We start from the raw sequence: 27977 nt of genomic DNA on the forward strand, positions 1-27977 counted from the left end.
ATATATATATATTCAGGGTTGGACTGGCCCGGTGGGACATCAGGATAAAACCCAATGGGCCCCGGCCCTCATGAGCCCCCGCTGGGCCAGACCCCCTCTCCTGATATTCAGTTTTTACAAAAAAAAATTGCTGCTGTGCATGCATACCGAGCTGCGCCAAGCGGTACACTAGTCCCTAGAGTTCCAACGTAAACTAGCATATGTGCTCGCGAGCAGTGGGCCCGTCAGAACCCTTTTGGCTTCGGGGTGCCCAAATTATAAATGCAGGCATGCCACTTTGGTTAGCTGTGTGCTGGGCAAAGTCAGGTTAATGCAACTGTTTGCCAGATATGTGCTGAGGAGGCCATCAGGCTGGGCCCACACATAGGAAGAGAAACTGCTGACTTGGCTTGAGGAGTATCTTAAATCTGACAGGTATGCAGTAGTGCTCTGGTATTGTAAGGGCCTTCGCATCACAGTAGGGGGGCAGGGGGACCCTGTGCAGCAGTCCCGGTGGGCCCCAGGCCCCCCAGTCCGACCCTGTATTTATCATCATATCATATCATACAATACAATAAAATCTGAAGTTTGTACCACTGGGGTATGCATTAAAGAGCATTGTAATAAATGTAGTAAAAACCCCACCACTCAACAGAAGAACCCTCTTAAGGAAAAAAAAAATCCTTTAATAGTTTCCCTTTAGGATGCAGACTGGGAATATATGTTTGAGATTAAATTGCACTAAGCAAACTGAACCGAGAATGTCGGCCAAACTTAACAGCCAGCAACAAGGAAGTTGGCTTGGAATACTAGTGTTAAACCAGTGGCAACTTTGAAAAAAATGTATACAGGAGACTGGTTAAAATAGGATAAATAGGGAAATGCTATATTGTATACCCCAGTGCTTCAAATGAGAAGGAGAGACATTTCTGAAGAAAACAGATACACTGAAACATATAACATGCAATTCCAAAATGAAAAGCCTGTAGAAGCAGCATTATACTTGTTTTGGAGCAAACTAATGTAATGCTATTAAAGCAGGACCCTCGGGCTCCTTGTAGAACAGGCGTTACATACTCGTCTGTAAAATGGGCCCTTGCTGTTGCACTAGAGGAAAGGGTTTCCAGACTGATGATTTCACAGTTCACAGGTCTTCAACAGCATGGATGTTACTGCTGGAACCTCACAACAAACACCTACGCACAATTTATAAGAACTAATGTCTATCAGATGGTACTCAGTATATTAAGTTCCCTGCTGACACAGGCACAGTATTAGTCAGTCAGTATGTAAGCAGTACTTCCTGATTAGCTCATACTATGAACACAGGATGCTGGGAGTTGCAAACAACATTTTTTTTTATTTATTATTCTTGGTCAGGCTCCAGACAGTCTCTGGCAACCACACTTTCACAGGACATAAATACACATTACACAGCATCCAAGATATTGGCACTTCCCAGTTCCTCTAGTGCCCTCACCCACTCTCCGCCTCCGGTACCGGCATCCTACTAGATGTCCACCAGCCTTGCCAGGGGAGTTCCACTGGGACTTTTCACTGGTTTTCTCCAAGTGCCTTAACTATCCACTCCAACCCTGACTGGCAGGGTACCCGCTCGGCCCCTATACCTACTTACCTGTTGGGGCTACAGCTGCCCATGCTAACTATCCTATCACACCTCACACTACTATAGTGTGCTATTACACAAGCTAGGCCTATAACTAGATACATTTGTACCTCTTCCTGTTGGGCTGCCTCCACTGCCTAGATGACTTCCTGAGTGCCACTTCTTCCTATGACACATCTCCTATTTCACCTGCTAGTCTCCACCCTGGGACTTTGCTCAATCTGGGCACAGATTTTATTCTTTGTGAGATGAACGATTATTCTTTTCAGTCTAATGATCTACCATTAACCATTCAGATAAATGTTCACACTCCACACACGGTCCAAAAATCATACAAATCTTTGTTTCTTATGACTATATCTTTGCATCTATGGTCAGCTCAACTCTTATGAAAAAGCTTTTTTACTCACTAGCTCTCTCTAGAGGCTCCTATGCTGAAACTACACATATTTAATGCTTTGGCTCTACCTAGTGGCCACACTAATTATACATTAACCATTAACTTAACAATTCACATTTTACCTCCTCTACAAGTAAGCATCCATCTACAGAGTACAAGGCCTTCAGAGTTGCCCTCCTTATGAATATTGCTATCTCTGATTGTGAAGGCAAGAAACTTCCTCCAACAGTAAAAGGGAGATCTGCCATTGACTTCTACATGACTTCAACAGGTTGTAGCTGGTATATTTTCGGATTTGGGTTTTTAGTAGCTTTGGGGACTAATACATCTCAAAAAATTCAAAAAGTTTTTTTTACATCTCAATAAATTCAAAAGTTTTTTTTCCCTATTTATCAAGAATGTTTTAGGGGAGAGCATTTGCTGGGGATGAGCCTTTGCAAGGATCTGCTGCTGGAATTGATGGACTGCCTAGATTTTTAAAATATATACTGATGTGCTGATGATGATCCTAGCCACCTGTTCCAGCCATAATTCTTTGAAGATATAAAACTACAATTTCCCTGCTACAAAACAGCAATTGCAATGTTACTCCTGTTTGTATTACTCTCCTTTTCCTTTAGCCCTCCAACTGTCCTTCAGTATTCTAGTCTTTTCTATCTTCTTTTCTGATTCCATCTACATATTCCAGCTCTTATACACTGTACAGCTACTTACAACACCTTTGTCCTCCAGTTACTACCCACACACAGATGCACAATCATTTCAAACCCTCTTCCCACATCCACTTACAATTTTTCCTACTTTTATTAGCTACAGGGGATATCTCTCCAAATCCCTGGACCCTGCTCCATACCAGCTTATATTCATTCTCGTTTTTATGTCCCGTCATAGCCTTTAGTTCTTTTACTGCTTCTAACTTTATACATATTTAAAATCTACCTTCTTCCTGTTTTCTCTTTTCTTGTGCCTGTCTCCCTAACTTACAAACCTCCTGTCTTCTGACTTCTCATTTGATCCCCATTAACAACTAGCTCTCTTGACTTTGCCTTGTTCTCTTCATAAACATTGTGCTGCTGAGCTCACTCCATCTCTTACTCACATCTTCAATTTTTTGTTGGCATATTCTGAAAATATCTAGTAGCCATCCTGTTTAACTTCTACTGCTTACCTCTAAATTCCTGGAAAGTATTGTGTTCTCCAGTGTTACTAACTTTCTAAACACCTTTAATCTTTTAGATTGCAATCTGGTTGCTGGTCTGCACACCATACTGAAACTGCCTTCAGGTTGCAAAAGTAAAAAGGTCTCTTCTTTACCTGTTGTCTGCATTTAATACAGTTGAACACTCTAGCCTTATGCAAATTCTGTATTTAATTGGTATCTCTTTTCAGTTTGCATTATAGATTACTTCTTATCCCCTTCATTAATAGCTGAAACAGAGTCTCATATCTCTAACTGCCTCCTAGCAATCTCCAACTGGTTGAACACACCCCAAACTGAACCTAAAAAAAACTGATCACCAGTCCACCTAAACCTGGTCTTACTCCACACTTTACTATCACCATTGATGGTTTGCTCATAAGTCTGTTGACTCAGCACATTCTCTCTGAGTAATCTTTGACTCACCTTCTCTAACCATAGTAAAGGGGAACTATCTCAAAAATGAAAATTTAATATAAGCTTCATCAATACTGTCAAAACAATACGGTCACTTCTAAGAGGTTCATGCATGGTCACATCCTATCCCTTCTAGACTACTGTAACCTTCTCCTAACGGTCCTCCCTAACTCCCATCTCTCCCCATCACAGTCTGTGTCAAATACTGCTGCCAAAATTCTCCTTCTCATCCAAGAGAGCACAGGCACCTTAGTTGTTTAAGTCCTTATCATGGCTTCCCATAAACAAAATAATAACCTATAAATTCCTTCTCATAACCTTCATTCCTCTGCACCTCACTACATATCTTCTCTTGTGTTTCCACATATTTCGGGCTGACCCCTCCACTTCTCTCAGAGCAACTGCTTGGTCGCTTCACCCACTACTACTGCTGTTTCCCACCATAAACCTTTCTGCCTTGCTGCTCCTTACATTTGGAGTTGCCATCTCTGAATTCCTCTGGAGAGACCTCCCTTGGTGCCTTCAGAAATAGCTAAAAGACTACCTCTTGGAGCACTTGAATAGCACTAGAACCAGTTCTGGCACATAGTGCAGTGTCAACCACTGTAACCTGCAGCATCTAATATCTGTTTTTTTGTGTCTATAAGTTACTCACCCACTTAGATTGCAAACTCTAAGGAGTAAGGATCACCTTTCTCTTGTCTCTATGGGGCAAATTCACTAAGGCGCGAAGCACCGAACGCTAGCGTTAATTCGCTAGCGTTTGGCATTTTCGCTACTGCGCAAATTCACTAACGAACGCTGGCGTAGTTTCGCTAGTGTTACTTCGCAACCTTACACCAGACGAATCTTCGCTAGCGACGAAACTACGCAAATTCACTAACTTGCGCAGTGTAGTGAACGCTACCTTTTACGCTAGACTTCCTTCACCACCTCAGACCTGGCGAAGCGCAATAGAGTAGATAGGGATTGTTTAAAAAAAAGTCAAAAATTTTTCTAAGTCCCAAAAAACGCTGGCGTGTTTTCTACATGATGGCTGATAGGCTGAAAAAGATCGAAAAATTTTTGGGGCTCCCCTTCCTCCCCCCTACATTTCCTGACTCATGGCAACTTACCTAGACAGTGGGCACATGTGTAGGGCAAAATAAAATTTTTATTTGCAGATTTGAAGGTTTTCTAGGCATTTGTAGTGCAGATACGTGTTCCTCCATTGAAATTTTAATTTCGCACCGTATGCAAATTAGCCTTCGCTAGCGCAACTTCGCTTTATATAGCGAAACAACGCTAGCGCAACTCCGCAACCTTACGCTACCCCTGTGCGGAACTTCTGATTTTAGTGAATTTTTCGAAGCGCTGGCGAAACTACGCCTGGCGAAGTGCGGCGAAGTGCGGCGAAGTTTCGCCTGGTGCAACTTCGCATCTTAGTGAATTTGCCCCTATGACTCTAAGCTCTTAATCTTTAAACTACTTTGTATTTATATATATTAATAATTGTAATGTCTACTGTTTGTTTGATTAATTTATTGTTCTATTGGATAGTGCCGGGGACATAAGTAGGGCTATATAAATAAAAATATACATACATTTATATATGTTGAGACAGCTAGACTTGACTTATTTTTAATTTTGTGGTTTTTTTTATTATTTGCAGTTGCATTATAGCTCCAGTAATAGTATATGGGTTGGCATTTACATGTACGCTGTTTCATATATTACTGAGTTCAACCACAAATTTTGCTTAATTAGCCTTCAAACCCATCACACACATTCTATTCCCATTATTGAAATGAATAACCATATGTGTTCTAGAATTATGGCAGCCTGGGGATTTGAAATGTATAAAGGAGGTCATCTGCATATACTGAAATCTTAATTTATCATTCTGTCTTCATCCAGTATATCCCTTTTTAGGCACTCAAATGGCACTCAATCATAATGACCGCCACAGTCATCCTAACCCTAAGAGAACTGTAACTGTCATAATGCTATGTGTGCCATTGGCTGTCCAAAGAGTTATGTGGTAGGGAGAGAGACACTGCGGAACTAATATACTAACATTGCCATAAACATTTAATTCATAGGGCAGGTGGCAGTTAAATTGTTGCAGGATTTTGGGAACTCCAAGGTGATGAGGTCACAGTCACCAACCTTTGCACTCTCTTTTAAAAAGTAATCTCCAGTTGTCATAAGTGCCACTAAATAATATTGTTAAAGGAGATTCTATAAACTTCAGTTACTTTGGTGTTCTAGAACTAAATGTGCTTGGCAGAGCCAAATTTTGCCATAGGCGATGCTTTTCCAACGGGAAGAGGCCAGCATGGGCATTTTGCCACTGTTCTTCCCATGTGCCAGTAGCCATAAGGATGATATACCTTGTAACAAACTAATTTCCAAGAAAATAATAATGTTTTCATTGTTAATTAGGTAATTAATGAATTTTATTTAATTAATTAATTATTTATTGATGTTTATTTCTAGTGTACCTTCATATCATGTAAGAACTATTTTCTTATAGCTTAATTTCATTTCAGTGCCTTTTCCTTCTGTTTGTAAGTGGTCAGAGGTTAAAAAAATGAAATACATTTTTTTTTATACTATGAATGCATATTTGGGGGAATTTGTAGCATTTTGTGTGTATTTGCACGTTTTGCATTGAGTCAACAGTTGCTGTGATGTGTTTAGCCAAAGAGAACACAGTATCTATTCTAACTTTCTGAAGTAATGAGACATGTTCTCATTGAAGTGTTGACTAGAAAGCCCAGTTTATGTAGGGTTAGCAGAGTTGGAATTATATTTGCCATAATTCCCTTCACAAAATAAATTCATTTTTTAATGCAATTTCTGTTAAAATAATGACAATATCCTCTTTCCTAAGGAAATGCATTACTTCTGTCACACATAAACACATATTAAGATTTGTTATAATCTACATTCACCAACAGAACAAGAAATCATATCTTCAATTCTTCATTGGCTTTTGGAATTCTCCACTCTTCATTTTAACAGGCTTCTGTCAATCATATTCTGAAAATATCTAGTTGCCATCCTGTCTAACTTCTACTTCTTCTAGTATCCTATCCCTTCTAGACTACTGTAACCTTCTCCTCCCTAACTCCCAACTCTTTCCACCACCACAGTCTGTGTTAAATACTGCTGCCAAAATTATCCTTCTCATCCAAGAGAGGACAGGCCCCTCAGTTGGTAAAGTCCTTATCATGGCTTCCCATAAACAAAATAATAACCTATAAATTCCTTCTCATAACCTTCATTCCTCTGCACCTCACTATATATCTTCTCTTGTGTTTCCATACATTTCTGGCTGACCCCTCCACTCCTTTTTTTAATGCAATTTCTGTTAAAATAATGACAATATCCTCTTTCCTAGTGCATTACTTCACACATGAACAGATAATAAGATTTGTTCTAATCTACATTCACCAACAGAACAAGACTTGACAGTTTTTGGTAGTTTCTTGGGTACGTTTATATTTTGGTTCTTTTAATGAACCATGCCTACATATGTAGCGCCCACACCAAAAAAATGGGAAAGAGCTGCATACATCATTCATAAAGAGAGACTGGCATACCTTTAATCATTCTACATTGCCAGGACCATACATATCATTTATCCCCAACTACATTTTTTCTTTCTGACGGCACAACTTAGTAGAGACAGAAGTATCTGTGAGTTGGGAGGAATTTAATATGCCATACGTTGGCCTGAAACATTGAAACCACAAGAGATCAGTCTTTCCCTGTGGAGACATGACTTCATTTATTGCATTCATGGAACCGGGAGACCATAATGTAATATCACATGGAAACATTTTCAGACTTGCATTCTTTCTTTTATTTGTTAAACTTCCTATAGCATTAGATTAATAAAAGAAATGGAACTTGGGGATCGAAATAATGTACAGGCAATCTCCAAAATGCTTTGCAACTAGGAAAAAGTTCTGGTTTCTAAAAGATAAATTATTGTTCTACAGACTATACTTCTTCAGCTTCTTCAGCTTAAACGTTTTAATGGATTGCTCTTGTTTCGGGTTATTCTGGAATCATATTGCAGGATCACAGTTAATTCCAGTAGACACCACAAAACACTGACATGGAGGGTTGCATTTGCTTTTCTCATTTTGTCCAGGCTTTGGTGCCATTAATGGCTTGTGTCGGCTGGAAGCTTATTCTTGGTGACACTGAGATAATGTAAGATGGTATTTACTGCTGGAATGAGAAGGATAAATAGCAGGCTTCTGGACAGAGAAAAAGTAATTGCTGTTTAGATCTGGTACAGTTGGTTTTAAATGTCTGTAGCAAATGTGTTACACTCTGAAAGCATATATCTTCATGCTGCAGGAAAGAATAAACCCGATCATCCTTAAAATGCAGTGTGTTTGCCTAAAAACATATTTATACATTTAATAAGCAGGCTTTAAGTGGATTTCTCCAAATAAACAGTCATTTTTTAAAATATTTGCAGTATAAAATGAACTGTGTATGGTAAGCTAAAACTATCTGCAGTATGTTAGCCGATGCACAACAGCCTGAAGTTTTCTATATGCCGCAAATGATATTCTTAGTCAAAGGGGTTGTTCACCTTTGAGTTAACATGGGGAGACACATTTATCAAAGATCAAATTTCAAATTCATGTGAGTTGTTTTTTTTTTTAAATCCCTTACATTGAATATACACGAAATTCAACTTGGCGGTTATTTAAGAATAACATTGAATATCTAAAATTCGGACTAATTTTACCGACCTGAAAACTCAAATCCAATTCGATTAGAATTCGACCAAACACCATTCGAGTCTCCAAAAAAAACTTGAATGTCAGGAAGGCTACAAACATCTCAAAATTGGTCACTGAACCTCTCACATTGACTTACATATGAATTCGGCAGGTTTTAGGTGGCGAATAGTCAAATTCGAATTGTTAAAGGGCTGGAAGAAAAACGAATACAAATTTATTAAAAAACTCGAATTGAGTTTGGATAAATCCCTAGTCGAATTTGAAAGTTTTGAACATTAAAAATTTAGAAAATTCGAATTTGAACCCTTAATAAATCTGCCCCCTAGTATGATATAGTAAGTGCAATTCTGAGACAAGGAATTTTGAAAAGATCCATAGGACCATTATTTTGGTTCCATATTGGATATAAAGACTAATTCATGTAACATTTGCCAAATTCAGAAAGATGGATGCAATAATGGGAAATTGTTTTGCCCACTGAGACTTTGAAGGTGTGTGTTAAGAGACTCAGCAAGAAGGTGATCTCTGCTCCACTTTGCTCCATAGATCTTACATTCTAAGTGAAGAACTGTGTCTAAAACACCCGAATCAATGACAAGCAAACATTCACTTAAAGGATAAGCAAACCTTTAAAATAAGTGAATGTAAAATTGATGTTATGTAAAATTGATGAGAGTGCTATTCTAAGAACTTTTGCAATTTACATTCATTGTTTATTTTCTGTTTTCCCCAAGATATTAAGGGAAATATGTACTGTTAATATGAATAATGAATAATATGAATATGAATCTTGTTACAACAGCACCAACTGCTGGTCAGTTTCTGGCCACTTTGGTGTGGATAATGACTGTAGATATTCTTAGGCCAAAATAAGTGTCACAACAATGCACTGCCTTTTATAGCCTCCTGCAGGGGATTTTTCCCCACAGGACAACCTTAGTGTTTGGCTCCACCTGCTGGCCGGGCTACCACATTGCCAACTATTTACACATATAAAATACATTTTTTTACAAGGGTGGATAAGCCTGAGCAGTAAAAGTAGTGACATAGCCAAACAACAACCGGTGCCAATTTGCTTCATTTGTATCTGTAAGCTGCAAATGCAAAAACCAGCTTGGTTACTAACTGCCAAGCGTATGCTCTTATCCTGGCCTTAAGTTTAGAATCAAGGTCTTGGCATTATTTGATTGTTACCAATTCCCTATTTATGTTTCCTTTTGTACCTCTAGAAAATGTTAGAACAATAATGTGTTTTATATAAATAAAATTATAAAAGTTCTAAATACTGTATACTTTGCTAGTATTTGCCCAGACCACTAGGGGAGCTGTTACATGGGTGATTGTCTCAATTCTATTGTATATTTAGCTACAGAAAACTACTTTTTTACGCTAAAAAGGGTTTCTTTTTCCCCCTGATAGGACTCTCATTTTCAGTAACAAGATATATTGAGCTGTATTATTGACCTTTCAAGATAGCTTACGTTTCGTAATAAAAGAATGCTTCCATACCGTTTCATTTTCCCACAAATGCTTCTCAAACAAAGCAGAACTGGAAGAGCAATAATTATAATGGAAAGGCCATTATGAGCTGCTCAGGCTGTTCACATTTTAACCAGCAGGCGTAGGAGAGTTCAGATATCATTGTCTGCCGCCTTTTCAAATGTAGCCTGAAAAAGGAAAAAGATTTCTGTGAAAAGGCATAATAATGAGGAGAACTGTCTGTACACATAGCAGCGTTCTAGCTTTGATGATGCCCTATTGCAAGATAAACTTGTTTTCCTGATGGAAAACTTTTCCTCAAACCCTAGGCGAGTAAACACAAGACAAACAGAAGATGCTTACAACAACAAAAACATAGTGTGAGGTTTTTATTCATATATACATAAATAATTTATGAAAATCATTGTTCATTAGATTTTTATAAACTATACTATTTAAAATACTTTAAAGACATGGGAGTAAAACAGAAGATCCCGATTGAAATCCTTCTATGCAGTAACACTGGTATTATTCTGAAAAGTTAAATAACTGAAACAGTTCTGGCGCCATTTATTCTGCAAATTAGAGCAGTGTCATGTCAGGGTTATTTTTTATCAAAGGGTGAAAAGAGAGCTTGCCACAGTTTTGCAAGCGAGAAACTTCACAGCTCTCTCTTCATGTCTGTAGGATTTTAAAGGTTATATTATAGTGAAATTGAGAGTTTATCCTTCGATATAAATGCTCCGATACATCTAATCGAATAGAGAGCTGTAAACATAGTAACATAGTAAGTAACATAGTTTAATCGGGTTGAATAAATACAAAGTCCATCAAGTTCAACCCCTCCAAATGAAAACCCAGCATCCACACACACACCCCTCCCTACTTTTACATAAATTATATATACCCATACCTATACTAACTATAGAGATTAGTATCACAATAGCCTTTGATATTATGTCTGTCCAAAACATCATCCAAGCCATTCTTAAAGGCATTAACTGAATCAGCCATCACAACATCACCCGGCAGTGCATTCCACAACCTCACTGTCCTGACTGTGAAGAACCCCCTACGTTGCTTCAAATAAAAGTTATTTTCTTCTAGTCTGAAGGGGAGGCCTCTGGTACGGTGATCCTCTTGATGGGTAAAAATGTCCCCTGCTATTTGTCTATAATGTCCTCTAACAACCCCAACCTTGACAGTCTACCCTCATAATTTAAGTCTTCCATCCCTCTAACTAGTTTAGTTGCACATCTCTGCACTCTCTCCAGCTCAATTATATCTCTGCATGGAACCTATAGTTCTGCACAATTTAGTATCATCTGCAAAAGTAGAAACAGTACTTTCAATGCCCACCTCCAGGTTATTAATAAAAAAGTTGAAAATCAAAGGAAAAAAGGTTGAAAAAAGAGACACTTCCTTTTCAACCTTAAGGGTAAGGTCACACTGAGATTCGGGGAGATTAAGATGCTCAATTTAGCATTTTCCATACCTTTTACCAGATTAGTTGCCCTTTTCTGTACCCTCTCTAATACAGTAATGTCATATTTGAGTGCTGGAGACCAAAACTGTACGGCATATTCTAGATGGGGCCTTACAATCGCTCTATACAGTGGAAGAATGACCCCCCCCCCTCTCGCAAATCTATGTCCCTTTTAATACAGCTCAAGACCTTATTTGCCCTTGATGCTGCTGACTGGCATTGCTTGCTACAGACAAGTTTATCATCTACCAGGACTCCAAGGTCCTTTTCCATTGTGGATTTGCCTAGTTCAGTCCCATTAAGTTGCTTGTATATGTTTTTATCCCAGGTGCATGACCTTACATTTATCAACATTGAATTTAAACCTTACAGAACATAGAAATCTACTTTTACCCTTTCATAAATATGCCCCTTGCTAAGTTGCATTGAATGCAGAGCTATTTGCCACACACAAAGGACCACAAAGGGTACAATATTGTTTGTCTATAGGAGATTACCACTTCTGAATTTACACATTGTTAGAACACATTTTCTTATACTGAAGGTCTTAGAAGATTTTCTCATGCCGAAGATCTTAGAATGATAGTGGTCGCTCATACAACAGCATGTATAAAATTGTGAAAAATGATTTACACTGAAAAAAAACGTGTAAAAGGCGACTTTGGTTAAGATATTCAAATCAGTAGGAAAACTGTAGATGGCAAGTGAATTCCGGCAGAAGTCTCAGTGTAAAAAAACGCAAAAGTGGTGATGGATGAACATTATTTACATACTGTAGCATTTTCAAGGGGCTGCTGAATTTTTATACACAGGTACAGAATCATCTGAAATAAATACTCAGCTTGCACACCACTTAGTCTCATAATTTCTGGACATTTGAATTGGGTGTTATACATTGATCCCTGGGATTCTTTAACACTCATCTGTCTCCCTCTCAACACTGGTTAGAAGACCAACGCTCATATCTTTGTATAGTTTAGTTAGATAGGTAACATATACAGTAAAGCAAAGGAACAGTAACACCAAAAAAATGAAAGTGTTTGAAAGGAATGTAGTGCACTGCTACCAGTTAAGAAACTAGAATGAGTATATGTAATTGTATGCTACACTTGAACTAACCAGCTGAGCTTTTGAATATGCTTTTGCCCCGGTGACTTTATTCTTAAAAACAAGTTTCCAAATTATTTCCCATTTCAGTTTAAAATATCATCTGTGTTGACTGGCAAGATAAGGAGGAGATCCAATGCTCATTTTTTATTTGTTTTTCTGCAGTTTCAGACCCAAAGTTTAAAGCTGTCAGACTTGCACAGAAGGACACAGCTATCAAGAGAGATAGTGAGCATTACCCTTATCGAGGGACAGGAGCTCAAAGCTATGGATGCTAATGGATTAAGTGATCCCTATGTGAAATTCCGACTTGGACATCAGAAGTACAAGAGCAAGGTAATGCAACATGTTTTTTTTTAATGTACTAAAGATCATAGAGTAGAGCCCTTGCCCTTGGACATTCATTTTATTGAAAAAAAGGCTTATATTAAAATATCTGCATACAGAGTCAATGATATGTCTTAGTGGTTGTAACTACTTACTGTCCAAAGTAGGGAATTACAGTTAACTCTATGCACATACACTTAACATACTTGCAAACAGTTGCTGTAATTATTTTCTGCTGTGTAAGTGCAACACACCAGAGGGGCTTTTTAAACATTTGTATCAATTCTAACAGCTGCCTGAAATGAAACTCAGAGATTCTGCTCAGCAGGGGCAAAGATAAGAAATGTTTCAACTAAATGTATCAATTTAGAACAGTTTAGAGGGTCGGCGACCCCCCTCCCAGAGCTGCTTTAGAAGGTGAAAAATTATACTTTACACTTCAATATTAGAAAGACAGTGACACATAGAAAATAGAAAGTAATTGGAAAAAGACGTTATTTCTTGTTTGAAGGTGAACAACCCCTTTAAAGCACATATGTAATCTGACAAGGTACAGGAGTACAGGAGTTAGATGTTTAATTCTCATGTGAAAGACTGACTACTGCTTTATATGGTATAACATCAACCCAAGATGCCATTCCTTGATAAATGACAGCAATACTGATCTATCGATGATCAGCCCAGCTTGTAGAGCTTCCTGCAGCTCAGCTTTCATTGTACCAGCTGCTTCGCCTATGACTATTACTGTCCTTAGTGAGTCCCTAGTCTCTTGTGCAAATGTTGTACATCATCAACAAGGCAGTAACTATTCAGTTTATGCTGTCTGATAGTTTCAACAAAATAGCAGGAAGGATAAGGCAAAGTCTTCCAAAAATGGCTTTGATGCAGATGATGGTATCTCTGATGATCCTCTATGACCTGCCGCATAGGATTTGTCTCACATTTTTCAGTGACTCTTATTACACTGGTCATCGCTAACTGGTTCTTGCTTTGGTGTCTCTTCTGTTTGAAAAAGTCTGTTCATTTCATGCTTTTTACACAGTATGGCTGTCCCTTCTCTTTATGGCACTTAAAGGAGTAATCCCCTTTAAGTTTTAATAAGCACTCCCAGTTGGACCATCTGGAACCTTAACGGGTTTTTTCAACTTTTAGTATGATGTAGAGAGTGATATTCAAAGAGAATCTGCAATTGTTTATGGTTATGAAGTTATGAAGCTTATTATTCAGCAGCTCTCCAGTTTTCAATTTCAGTGATCTGGTTGCTAGAGTCTAAATTACCCTAGCAACCATGCATTGTTTGGAATAAGAGACTGGAATATAAATGGGAGATGGTCTGAATAGAAAGATGAATAATAAAAAGTAGCAGTAACAATACATTTGTAGCCTTACAGAGCATTTGTTTTTTTAAGATGGAGTATGTGAACCCCATTCGAAAGCTGGAAAGAATCAGAAGAAGAGGGCAAATAATTTTTTAAAAAATGGAGGTCAATTGAAAAGTTGCTTAGAATTAGCTACTCTATAACATACTGAAAATGAACTTAATGGTGAACCACCCCTTTAACTTAGCATTACCTCCCAGGCCAGTGAATCTGTTACTGTACACTGGTTAGCAATTCAGGGTCTTATCATCAGAATGTTTCGAAGGTATAATAAATATAAAATATTATATATATATATATATGTGCTTACATGTGGTGAAAAAAGCGATGTTACATTAAAAACCAATTTCAGTCAATTTAATATTGTAATATTAAGTGTTGGTAAAAATGGAAACCTTTTAATAGCAATTCATTATTAGCAGCAAGTTCTTTTGCACAGAGGTTAATTGATTCTAAATTGACTGTATTCAGATCTTCTAAGGAAATTGAATATTTGGCATATCCTATTTAGGACCTACCAAAAAATTTATTTAATGATTGGCATTTATAATTATCAGAGGCATTAGATCTGTAGGCTTGTAATTTGATTGTGTGATACGTATATTAAAACCTATCAGTGATTTAAGTAAAGCACAGGGAATTCACCAAACTCATCAGTATAGAGCTTAAGAGATCTTATGAATGAAACATATTATTTAATATAGCCTATTAAGCCAACTGCATTTATCAGAGAATTTTCTGTAGTTCCTAAACAGGCAACTAATGGCAATAAAGCTGCAAGAGGAAGCCAAACACAAAGTTTACAGGATGATCTTGCACCAAAATATTTTCTGTGGGTAATAAAGAATGCATTAATGTTGGCTAAATGCTGCATTCTTGCGTCAAATGCCAGTTACTTAACTGTTCTTTCTGCCAAGAATAGTATAAGATCAATGATTTGTGATGTGCTGGGGGACCTGGCTGAATTAGAGTGTAGACTTAAGAATGATAAAAATGGCATTATTGAATAAGGTGTTTATAGCAGAGAGAATATAGCTGGGGATCCACTACCCCACTCCCAAGTAAGTGGAGTAGGGAAATATATGTATTACATTATTGCACTTATACAGTATTTGTATATGGAATACATTTTATGTGATATTCAGCAATGGGTTATCCTGCCAGAAATAATACCAACCTGGGGGAAAAATGTACTTCTAAAGCTTTATTCAGGTGTAAAAAGTCTCCATCTGGAGTGAAGGTCTTTGGAGACTGGTCTGGTGAATATGTGCAGTAGGTGCCATTGTCTAAGGGGCCCATTTCATAAGGGTCTAAGTGAATTTTCGAATTCAAAAACTTCGAATTTCGAAGTAAATTTTTGGGTACTTCGACCATTGAATTGGCCAAATTCGACTTCGATTTGAATTGGAAAAACTTCAAATATTCGACCATTCGAAAATCTAGGTACTGTCTCTTAAAAAACTTTGACTTCGATACTTCGCCACCTTAAACCTGCCGAATTGCTATGTCAGCCTATGGGGACCTCCTAGAACCTATAGCCAACATTTGGCTAAGTTTTAAGAAGTCAAAGTTTTTTTTTGAAAATCGTTCGATCGATCGATTAAATCATTCAAATCGAAGGATTTAATCGATCGAACGAACGATTTTCAAAAAAAAACTTTGACTTCTTAAAACTTAGCCAAATATCGAATATCGAACAATTGCAATTCGATGGTCGAATTTCGAAGTTTTTTTCACTTCGAAATTCGACCCTTAGTAAATGTGCCCCCTAAATAACACATATTTTAATAGTAATTCACTATTGCAGGCATAGCTAACTGTTGCAGCTGCAGTGCTCATCTGAACATGATACAAATTGTAGTTTGGAAGCAGCTGAAGTCAGAGCTGGGCCAGGCTGGGCAGGCGCCCTAGGCAACCTGGCCGGTCGTGGTGCAAACTGACGATCTTGTGCGAAATGCCGCTTGCAGAAGCACATAAACACAGGCAAATAGAGCAGAGAGACAGTCAGAGAGAGGGGACTGGATATGGGGTAGGTGACAGAGGAGAAGGGCCAGAACTAGGGGTAGGCAGAGTAGGCACGTGCCAAGTGCACAAAGCTGGCGGGGTGCCAGGCACATACCTTCTCTGTCGCCTACCCCACATCCGGTCCCCAATCTCCCAGACAATTGCTGCATTTACATCATCCTTTGTGCTCCTGCGCATGCGCACACTCTGAATACGATTTGTTTTTACAAATTGCGCGCACAAGATCGCTCCATTTCACGCATGCGCACACAAGCATTAATCGGCGCGTGCATGCACGAGCGCCAATTCACCTGCGTGCGCCGTGCGAGACAGGTTGCCTAGAGCATCTGACTGCCCTGGCCGGGCTCTGCAGAGGAGGTACATGCCTGGTGCCCCCCCCCAGCTTTTGTGCCCTAGACACGTACCTACAGGGCTGGTCCTATCAAATGTGGGGCCCAATTGGGACCATGTTGGCGGGGCCCCTAGACAAAGTGTTGCTGGCTACTGACACACCAAGTATTTAGGAAAATAAGGGCATACAGGCACAAAATAGAAAGGAAAGGGACAGACAAGGTAAGAGAGTGAGAGGGATGAAATAGGGGCACATAATAGGGGCACACAGGGTAAGAGAGAGAGGGAGGAAATAGGAGAGTGGACTGGGCCAATTAGTTTGGGGCTAGGCCGATTCAGCTTGGGAGCAGGCTTGGTTGGATTGGGGGCAGGCAGGGCCTATCAAGGTTGGAGGAAAGCTGGGCCTATGAGAGTTGGGGGCAGGCTAGACCTATGGATTTGGGGATGGGCTGGACTCTCAAAGTTGGGGGCAGGCCAGGCAGCATCATGTGCTGAGGGAAATATTATCTGTGCTGCCCTGTGGTGCGGGGCCCCCCAGAGGTGCGGGGCCCAATTGGGCCCAATTGGTCCAATTGGCCTAAGGCCGGCCCTGCGTACCTACTCTGCCTACCCCTAGTTTCGGGCCTAGCTGAAGTGCCAAAGGCTGTCTGTAATACTTTCTATGACTTACTACTTGCTCGTTGTTTTTTCAGACTCTTCCTAAAACATTGAACCCACAGTGGAGGGAGCAGATTGATATGCATATTTTAGAGGACCAAGGAGGAGTAATTGAAATCACTGTATGGGATAAAGATGCCGGCAAGAGGGATGACTTCATTGGAAGGTGGGTAGTAGCAGAACAGAGGGTGAAGGCTTGCTTTTTTTTACTTTTGTTTTTAATGTGCATAGAAAAATATAGGTTTATATTATACAGTGCTGTGGAATATGTTGGTGCTTTATAAATGATAAGCTTCTATGCTTCTAATGTCTCGCATTGGATCTCAGATGCAGTGAAAGTGATGGCCAGTAGGTGTCAGATTTTGCTAAGTAATTGAACAGGAGTCTCAGATCCTTTCATACCTTATGAACGTCTGTGGCAGGATCACTATACCATAACATGGGCCAAAAAGCGTTCACTTTTCTTCCTATTTTTTATTAAACTAATAATCAATAAAAGGGTGCAACATTATTTATGCAACATATATGGGTCATTAGACTGGGTAGGTACAGTACATCATCCTTTTAACTCAATTGTCTGCATACACCTGAATTGCTAATAAATGTTATAGAAGAAGCTAATTACAAAAAAAGGCACATGTAACAAATGTGACATTAAAACATAGTGAACATGTATATACTATGATTGTTACATTGTATTCCTTATCTTTTCTACCCAGTCCCTCTTCTATTCATAATCCAGTCTGTCATTCATACCACTGCCTGGTTGCTAAGGTAAATAAAACCCTAGCAACCAGATAGCTGCAGAAATTCCAAACTGAAGAGCTGCTGAACAAAAACAGTCTGGCATTGCGCCGCAAATAACTTTAAGAGCCGAATTTCCGTTTTTAAAACCATCAATTCTAGAAGAGCCCCCCCCATCACTGGAGCTGCCTAAGGGCAGCATAAGGGCCCAAATCACTCCTGATAAACAAAACACCTATATTACTGTAAAACAACAAAAATTAAAAGATATCAATATCTATGTCATGATTAAAGGGTTATTTTTTGTGTTTGGGAAGCTACTTAGCCCCTTACTTACCTGGACACTTTGAGCATATCTCTTATGTCCCATATACACAGGGCATGTCATAGAAAAAAAGGAATTCCTGTGCTGCCAGTTAGGTCCCTGATAGTGAATGCTCTATAATTTAATATCTGTGGCAGGTAGGTGAGTAAAGGAAGCTGTTCTAGTTGTTATGATGACCCTCTGATAGTACCCAGTAATAAACATAATGTCAAGGAATTTCTTTGGCTAGCGGCAAGATGGTTACGTGAAGGGCTTATTTCCCCTGCATGAGATATTGCTGCTTTGAAAACACTGACAACAAAGGGGAAAGTGGAAATCTCCAGGGCACACTGAGGGTTATTGGGTAAAGGCATAGCATCCCTACCATGTAATAATGTGACATCAGTTAGTGGGTACTGACTGCCCAACAGCATCACACAGCGAGAGACATTGTGTGTGGCACCACAGCTACATAATAAGAAGTGAAAGGACATGGCTACTGACACTCCAGGGACATTGTACACAATAAAATACATTGTTTAATGCACAGGGCAGGTGAGGAAAAAACAGAATCACTAGTTGTAGGCAGTGGTACCTGTAATGCATTTCTTGCATTTCTTGCACTTAGTGGCACCATTTTTTGCTTCAGGGAAACATTTGTAAATTTGTATTTCAATAAATTGTTTTGGAATCTCAGAGGTTTCTGAGCACCGTATAAGTCTGGTAGTCAGTGAGGCATTAAGAATAATACAGGGTGTTTACTCGATATGTAGGAACTATACAATGGGATATACCCTGGTTATAAATACATTGCTGCATTTTTTTTTCTAAATGTAAAGGATTAAATGACTTTTAGGGGCAGATTTATCAAGGGTCGAAGTGAAAATTCAAATTCAAAAGTAAAAAAATTCAAAGTAAAGTAAAAAAATGATTTTTGTGTACGTCGACTATCGAATAGGCCAAAATTAAATTTTATTTTGAAAAAAATTTGACTATTCGAATATAGAAATTTATCATGTACTGTCTCTTTAAAACTTCAACGTTGACCATTCATCGCCTAGAAACCTGCCGAATTGCTATTTTACATCTATTTGACGTCCTAAAACCTATTTGGAGTCATTTGGTGGACTTTGAAAAATCAAAGTTTTTTTGGGGCAAAAATATTTAGTTTCAAATTCGATTGAATGCGCTAAAACTTAGGATCGAACAATTCGAATAAAGCCTATTCACCCGAAGTTAAAAACTTCGTTTTTTTTAAATAAATTTCGATTGGACTTTTTTTATTCGAATTTCGAATTTATGAGAGTTCAAAAAAACTCCCATTTCTTCCAAATTCGACCTTTGGTAAATCTGCCTCTTAGTGTACACAATAGAGAGGTGCTAACAATGTAATTGTGGCAAAGAAGAAGCGATTATGAGTAAAGCAAAAACAAAATTCAGTTCAGTGTACTAAAGAAAAATAAATTGAGACACTGATTAAAACAACAGGGTTTTCTCTACAAATAAGAGCCTATGAAATATGAATTTCATCAGTAACTAAAATGCATGCTTCAACCGCTCAGTCTCTCTCCTCATTAATTGTTGCATCCAACTCATCACAAGCTGAAAAGTATTAAAGTATTATTCCATTAGCAAAGCTCTTAGATAATTTTATTTTAACTTAAATTGAAAATGTGTAAAAAGCAAATCAAACTCTTGTATCAGGGCTGATTCATCAGTTGTAAGATGTGCAGAATATAATGAGACTGATCGAGTAATCGCAGGTACAAACTACATGTATCCAACTGTCGGATGTGAACACCGCATGCTGTGTCTTCATCCGACAGTCGGAAGACGTAGTTTGTACCTGCGATTTCTCGATCAGTCTCATTATATTTTTGCTTGTCCGACATGTCGCATGCGTGTCATCGCCTGGCGACGAATATGTCGTTATCACACCGTGGAGTTCAGCCCTTAGTCTGCAGCTAAAATGTTTCAATTCAAAATTTCATGCAAATTTAAAGGAAAACTATACCCCCAAAATGAACACTTAAGCAACAGATAGTTCATATCATATTAAGTGGCGGATTAAAGAATCTTATCAAACTGGAATATATATTTAAGTAAATATTGCCCTTTTACATCTCTTGCCTTGAGCCACCATTTTGTGATGGTCTGTGTGCTGCCTCAGAGATCACCTGACCAGAAATACTACAACTCTAACTGTAACAGGAAGAAGTGTGGAAGCAAAAGACAAAACTCTGTTTGTTAATTGGCTCATGTGACCTAACATGTATGGTTTGTTGGTATGTTTGTGATGAGTACAGTGAATCCTACGATCCCAGGGGGCGGCCCTTATTTTTTAAAATGGCAATTTTCTATTTATGATTACCCAATGGCACATACTACTAGAAAAGTATATTATTATGAAAATGGTTTATTTACATGAAGCAGGGTTTTACATATGAGCTGTTTTATGCAGTATCTTTTTATAGAGACCTACATTGTTTGGGGGGTATAGTTTTCCTTTAAGGACAACATCCGTACAGGGCTGTGTCGACCACTTTATGCCTAATGCTTTTCAATAGTCCACAGTTTAGTCTGGAAAAAATATTAACTCTAAGAAAAGAAAAGTATTGTGATGTTGCTCTGCTTCATACTGACTACAGAATCGTCAGATGGGTCTTCTAACTTAATTTTTTAAGCAGAGTAACTTGGGATGCACCGGATTCTGCTGATTCTAACCATTTTTGCCAGGATTTGGCCAAATCCAAGTTCTTGTCCAAACTAAATCAGAACGCTTAAAATCTTGTGATTTTAGATCATGTGATTAGGGATAATGACAGTTTTTTTAAATGATGCTAATTTGCATAGGCAGATTAGGATTTGTTTGGGGATTCAGATCATTCAATGTGTTTTTTCTTGCATCAAATGCATTGGAATCAATGGGGGGGGGGCTCTCTCTTTGTTTTCTCATATCAAATGCATTGGAGTCAAGGGAGTTTTGTCTCACACCAAGGGACTGATTTACTAAAACTCAAAAAAAAATTATGATAATAAAATTGAACTCATCAATAATTTTTCTGGAAAAAAATCAGAGTGTTAAAATGTCGCAACAAAATGGAGCGTCAATTCGTATCGTATCAAAAACTCTATTTTATCAAATTTTCACTGCAAAAACTCAACTTTGTCAGATTATCGGACACAAAACCCTGACTTTTTTGGATTAGATCACAATGTCAAGAAACAACTTGAGGAACATGTGCCACTGACTTCTACATCCTCGACAGGTTTGAGATGGCGTATTTTCAGATTACGATTTTTACCAGCTTTGGTGAAGACGATGCTTTCTGTGCCCACATCCGACATTCATGTCGCTTCGGATGTAATGTAGTTTTTACCTGCGACTTTTCATTCAGTCAAATTAGAATCTTGACACCTGCGTCTCCATCCGACTTGTTGCATGCGTTTTGTCGCCGGGCGTCAATCTGATGAAAAACTCTCATGGAGTTCTACCCTTTGGCTTGGGCAGTCATTAAGAAAATCCTGTGGGAATTTACTAATTATGAAGGGGTTTTGTGCCAGCTTTGAGGAATTATAAATCTAAAAAAATTCAAGTTTTTTTTTCCACTAAAATTTTGAGTTTTCCCCCCTAAAAACCTTGATCATAGAAAAATCGAGGTTTAATAAATGGGCCTTTAAATATTTTGGAGTCAATAAGTATTTACTAGGGGAAACAAAGTGCATGGTGAAATTCTAGTGCAGATTTACAAAAATTTCACGTATAAATCTGTCGGAAACATGGTGCTGTAATGGTGAGAGGCAGATCTTCACTCAAAAAAACAATCGCTGGAGAATTTCTGAGCTCCTCTTGTCACCATTTTTGCTTCATGTCTCTACATTATGATTATACTATGGTCGAAACACCCCATGTGACATTAGTCATGGTCCGGTTTAGATAATACTGTATATCTCATATGACGTGAATTCTATTTGATATTAATAATGGGTTTTATTAGTCGGTCTAAATGCTTAAAGATTGATGTTCAATACACTTGCAAATAAATGCAGAGTTGACTATTAACTCTTACAGCTCTCCAACTGCGTATAGTACATACAATCAATTTATTATGTTTATTATTATCTTATTATCTAACTATCTAAAAAAATATATACACACTAGTGCATTTATATACACAAGTGCATTTAATCAGTGGCTCAATACAGATGTATGCAACATAATAAATGGTTAATGGTAGTCTCTGGTTTCCCCTGCCTGTCTGTCACTTTAAGATTACTTAAATTATGCTCATTGCATGGTTGTAGCAACAAATATTTATCAGTTTATCCTGTTTGAATATATTTACCTACATACCAGCTATAACAATTTTACAGGTAACTCTGCTCAGTCTCTTGATGACAAGATTGTTTGAAAGCCAGACAGCTATTGAAGAATTTCTGAGCAAATGACTTTGTTCTTTGTAAGTGGTTAAAGCAGTTGTATTTGGGGTTGGCTGTTAAAATAGGCCCTTGCTTTGGAAAAGACATGGTGTACTTAATTGGAGAGGGAGAAGATTGATTACCTTGCAAAGCTGAGTAATTAATTGCATGATTGTGGAAGAAAATGTGGTTCATCAGTCGGCGTTGAGAGTATATGTTTCTAGACAGTGGAGAATGATTGATTGTTTGGAATTTGGAATATGATGATATTTTGTAAAACGAGGAGGAATGCTCTGCAGTAAATATGATACTCTCATTTAAAGTATAAACATAACATTAACATTATGGGGCCTATTTATTAAACCTCAAATTTTTAGAGGGAAAAAAACCTCAAATTTTTAGTGTTTTATTATACCCCAAAGCTGCTAAAACCCGTATCTGAAAATACTCCAGCTAAAACCTTTTGAGGTCATGTAGAAATCAATGGCAGATGTCCAAGAAGATTTTTCATGACATTGTGATCCACACTGGTTTTCATCTGATAAATATGAGTTGCCTCGCCGGCAATTTGATTGTCAAGTTTTCGGAGCATCAGTTTGAAAAAGTCCCACGATCCATTATTGTTGCAACATTTTTTTCAAGCTGATTTTTTGAAATTAGTTACATTTTTGGATGGGAGTCAGGTCAACTTTGTTTTCATAAAAAAATTAGATAAATTAGCGTTTTAGTAAATATCCCCCTAAACTTCTGGATCCTGATTCCTGTACAATGGAGGACCAAGAATTAAAAGCATTAGACGTCCTGTTACAATTGCACAAACTAATTTTGTAAAATAAAAATTTCATCTATCTCTGGTTGATTATTGCAGACCTGCAACAAAAATTTCATATTTCACTTGTTTCCAGTTTTTTTTTTTTTACACTGGGAGACAGATTTATTAATTTGAGAATCTTAGTTTTTCAAAATTCAATCACAGAAAAAAAACCTGATCAAGTTTTTTTTTGTTACTGATGGAAAACTTCACACATCAACACATCAAGATATAATTGAACTGAATGAAAAGTCAGAGGAAACAACTACATGGTCCCACTGTCGGATGAAGACGCTGCTTTCTGCGTCCAAATCTGACAGTCGTGTCGCATCGGATGTAATGTAGTTTTCACCTGCAACTTTTCATTTAGTTCTTGACGCCTGCGTCTCCATCCGACTTGTCACGTGTGTTTTGTCGTCGGGCGTCGATCCGAAGAAAAACGCTCGTGGAGTTCTAACCTTTGGCTTGGGCAGTCATTAAGAAAACCCTGTGAATTTAATAATTATGTAGGATTTTGGGCCAAAAAAAACTTTCAATGTTTCATTTTGTTTCAAACATCTGTTTGGGTAAAATAAAGAAGATTTCCAACATGTTTTTGGCAGTTAGTAAATTAGTAATTAGTAAACTCACATGCAGTTTCCTTAATGAGTGAGCAAAGGCTCTAGCAGCCCCTTATTGTTAAACTTCTTATCAATCACTGCAGTCGCCTTACTAAATATTAAGGCTCATTTGGGTGACAACAATCATATGGTTTATATGTTTTTTATTGATTATAAAGAGAGAGTGGCACCAGAAGGGCAGAGGCAAGGCTAAAGATGCAATATACAGATGAGTGAATCCTAATTTGCATATGCAAATTAGGATTCTGGTTCGGTATTTGGCCGAATCTTTTGCGAACGATTCAAGGGTTTGGCTGAATCCAGAATAGTGGATTCAGTGCATCCCTAATTATTAGAGAAACTCCTATCCACTGCGCTACAATAGAAAAAAGGCTCCTATGTTGCCAATTTCTTAAAAAACATCTCTGTGATTTATACATTACCTTTGGTCGACTGTAATAGTATCTACTACTACTGCTACTACACTATGTTGCTGTTTAAGCAAAAAGTACCATCTATAGTTAAACACAGGCACAAATTAATAATAAATCTGACCAGCAACAGATATCTGAGTGCTTTGTATCCCACATTCATATGAATAAACCACATATTTATGTGTATGTCCTTATATAGACAGTGGGATGGCTCAGATTCCATTGGTTGATGGGGAAGGATAAAATGACATATGCTTTTGTCTCGTAGGTGACTTTTTTTATTGCACGAAACGAGCCGTGTGACAGATTTTTAACATGGGTTTGTGAAAATTTTTACCGCCGCCAAAGTATGGAAATTCACTGCAAATCTATACATTGTGACATCTTTCACTTATCCCTAGTGCCATATGTTGAGTGCTTCAAAATTGAACTAAGTTTTTCAAACATAAAACCACCCACTCCCCCAGGATAGTTAATCTCTGATCTGTTTCTGGGCCTGCAAATTCATATGTACCCCAGCACTGGGATGCAGCCCCTAATTCTAGAGGTATAGGTTTAAAAAAAATAGTGAAACGTTCATATTTTCCTTTGAGAAATACATTGGTTCATTAATGCTGGTTCATTAATGCCAGTGGATTATTTGTGCTGACGAATAATTAAAAAAAACAATTGAGCTGAAGTAATTTTCTGCTTCAAATGCCCTTTAATCTAAAGAAACAATCACCCAAACATTTTGCTAGGCAGGGATGATGCAAATGAAAAGAGAAATAACTGTGTGCAAGTCATTCAAAGATACAGTTCAGCTTTTTTTGCCACCTTGCCCTTTAGGCAACACCTTCCCCCTACTGAGAAAAAGGGCAGAACACTTGAATACCTTCAATACATTACACTCAGATTGTCCCACAATATCTAGATTAAGATGATGCATGATTGAATTTGATTTATGCTGTTTTTGCCTATATATCTATCTGTAATCCACGTGAGCTTCAAAGTAGACATGGCTTCTTTGCATATGGGCCGCAGTGTCGGACTGGCCCACCGGGATACCAGGAAAACTCCCGACTGGCCCACTGGGATACCAGGGAAACTCCCGACTGGCCCGCCGGGATACCAGGGAAACTCCTGACTGGCCCACCGGGATACCAGGAAAACTCCCGACTGGCCCACCGGGATACCAGGAAAACTCCAGACTGGCCCACTGGGATACCAGGAAAACTCCCGACTGGCCCACCGGGATACCAGGAAAACTCCCGACTGGCCCACCGGGATACCAGGAAAACTCCCAGTGGGCCCAGTTGTCAGTGGGCCCTCCTGCTTCTAAACATTTGGCTTATTTCATTCCCTATTTCTATGAGAATAAAGAGGCTACATAGATGGAATAATAGGTTATAGTATGTAAAGAAAAGAGAATAGGAGAGTAGAGGTTGAGTGAGAAGAGGAAAAAAATAATACTTAGTGGGCCCCTGGTCTAAAGGTTTTTGGGTGGGCCCCTGGTCTAAGGGCTTTTGGTGGGCCCCTGGTATCCCAGTCCGACATTGATGGGCCGTAATGCTAATTGGTCCCTAGTTTCATGTTCATTAGTGGTCAAGAGTAATCCATTAGAACTACATGAAATAAGCATGAGTAAAGATGGACATAATATTGGTTAAAGGAAAACTATACCCCCAAAATGAATACTTAAGCAACAGATAGTTTATATCAAATTGAATGACATATTAAAGAATCTTACCAAACTGGAATATATATTTACATAAATATTGCCCTTTTACATCTCTTGCCTTGAACCACCATTTCGTGACTTTATCTGTGCTGCCTCAGAGATCACCTGACCGGAAATACTACAACTCTAACTGTAACAGGAAGAAGTGAGGAAGCAAAAGGCAGAACTCTGTCTGTTAATTGGCTCATGTGACCTTACATGTGGTTTGTATGTGTGCACAGTGAATCTTACGATGATGATTACCCAATGGCACATACTACTAAAAAAGTATATTATTATGATAATGGCTCATTTACATGAAGCAGGGTTTTACACATGAGCTGTTTTACTCAGTATCTTTTAATAGAGACCTACATTGTTTGGGGGGTATAGTTTTCCTTTAAAATGCTTAGAGTGGGGCTCATCATTATGAACTCAGTTTACAAAGGGTTTGAAGAGTCACCAACTTCTCATGAAGAGTCACTATATATATATATATATATATATATATATATATATATATATATATATATATATATATATATATATATATATATATATATATATATAATATATATAACTCTTTATCCATGTTCTTTGGAAAATACACTTGTTTTGCCAGAATGAGAGCACGAGAAAGCTCATTTGTTTAACGTATTATACTGTGAATAATGAATGCATGTGCATAAGCGAGCAGCGATAATATAACAGTAATCTTCTAGCGTAAAGCCTATTATTCTACACAATGAATGAAAGACTAATTACAAAAAGAGAGGACTTCATCAACACCTGCCAATCAGTGTGTATGCAATAAATAAATCCAGCTTGCCTTACAATGAAATAGCATTTTATCACTTTAACATTTGTATGTTTGTGATCAATACATAGTAACTGTTTTTGAGATAGAATGGCGTGAAGGACCAGTAATGTAATAAACTGAATATATCTATATATATTTTTTAAAATGGGCTCATATTCAGCAACGATTAATAAACTATTTTTAACATGAAAAAGAGGGTTTTCATTCAGTAGTTCTCTACATACAAGTGGATGGGGTTTGACCCAATTAATCCTACTATAAGAGCTAAAATGATTGTATTCTACAAAGCTTGTATGATATCTGCTATTTAAACAAGTGGCCATTTCAATTTGAATGGTTATGCCCATGGCTAAACAGCAGCTAGTTTATTGAAATTTTATTGGGCTACAGTTTGACAGTGCTTCAATCCTGGTGCTTCAATCCTGGTGCTTCCTGGTTTTCATGTTGCAGATGTTTTCAGTTCTTCTTAGGCAAGCCACCTAACTGGACTGTACTAAAACATGTAAACCATGGTTCTCCCCTTTTAATTATATTCTGTTTGCTTATGTTTCATGATATAACTGAATAATAGGTGCAGTTCCTATCTTAAAAGTTCACCATTTGATAAATATCCTTCTAAAAACCCCACAGGAATTAATAGAACGTGGCAATGGGTTTCTTGCAAAAAAAACCAACACACATAGGGGCAGATTTATCAAAATGGGATTTTTCCTATGGGATTTTTAGAATCAAATGTATTAAAATGGGCAGTTCTGGCTTTCATTCATTGATAACTACAATTCAAAAATTCCCATAGGAATGAATAGAACGTGGGTGAATTTTTATTTCTCGAGCTCTAAACTCAACAAAAGTCGTGAAGGCCTATTTATCAAGGGTCGAATTTTAGTGGTTTTAGAGGTTTTTGTAACCACAGCTAAAATCACTATAAAACCACAAATGTAATGAAATGTAATGAAACGGGAAACGTTGCAAAAGAAATAGCAAC

General features: G+C 38.0%; 1 protein-coding gene across 5 annotated transcripts in view; it reads left to right on the top strand.

The window, feature by feature from the left end:
- Positions 1–27977, top strand: part of mctp1.L (multiple C2 domains, transmembrane 1 L homeolog) — a 373027-nt gene that overhangs the window by 130043 nt on the left and 215007 nt on the right. For all 5 annotated transcript variants that reach the window (XM_041568472.1, XM_041568473.1, XM_018264615.2 and 2 more), the window contains 2 exons: positions 12610–12780; positions 17198–17328. In XM_041568472.1, coding sequence (XP_041424406.1) covers positions 12610–12780; positions 17198–17328 — 302 coding nt within the window. The remainder of the gene's footprint in view (positions 1–12609; positions 12781–17197; positions 17329–27977) is intronic.

Source organism: Xenopus laevis, chromosome 1L (genome assembly GCF_017654675.1).
Source record: "Xenopus laevis strain J_2021 chromosome 1L, Xenopus_laevis_v10.1, whole genome shotgun sequence".
Taxonomy (NCBI): Eukaryota; Metazoa; Chordata; class Amphibia; order Anura; family Pipidae; genus Xenopus; species Xenopus laevis.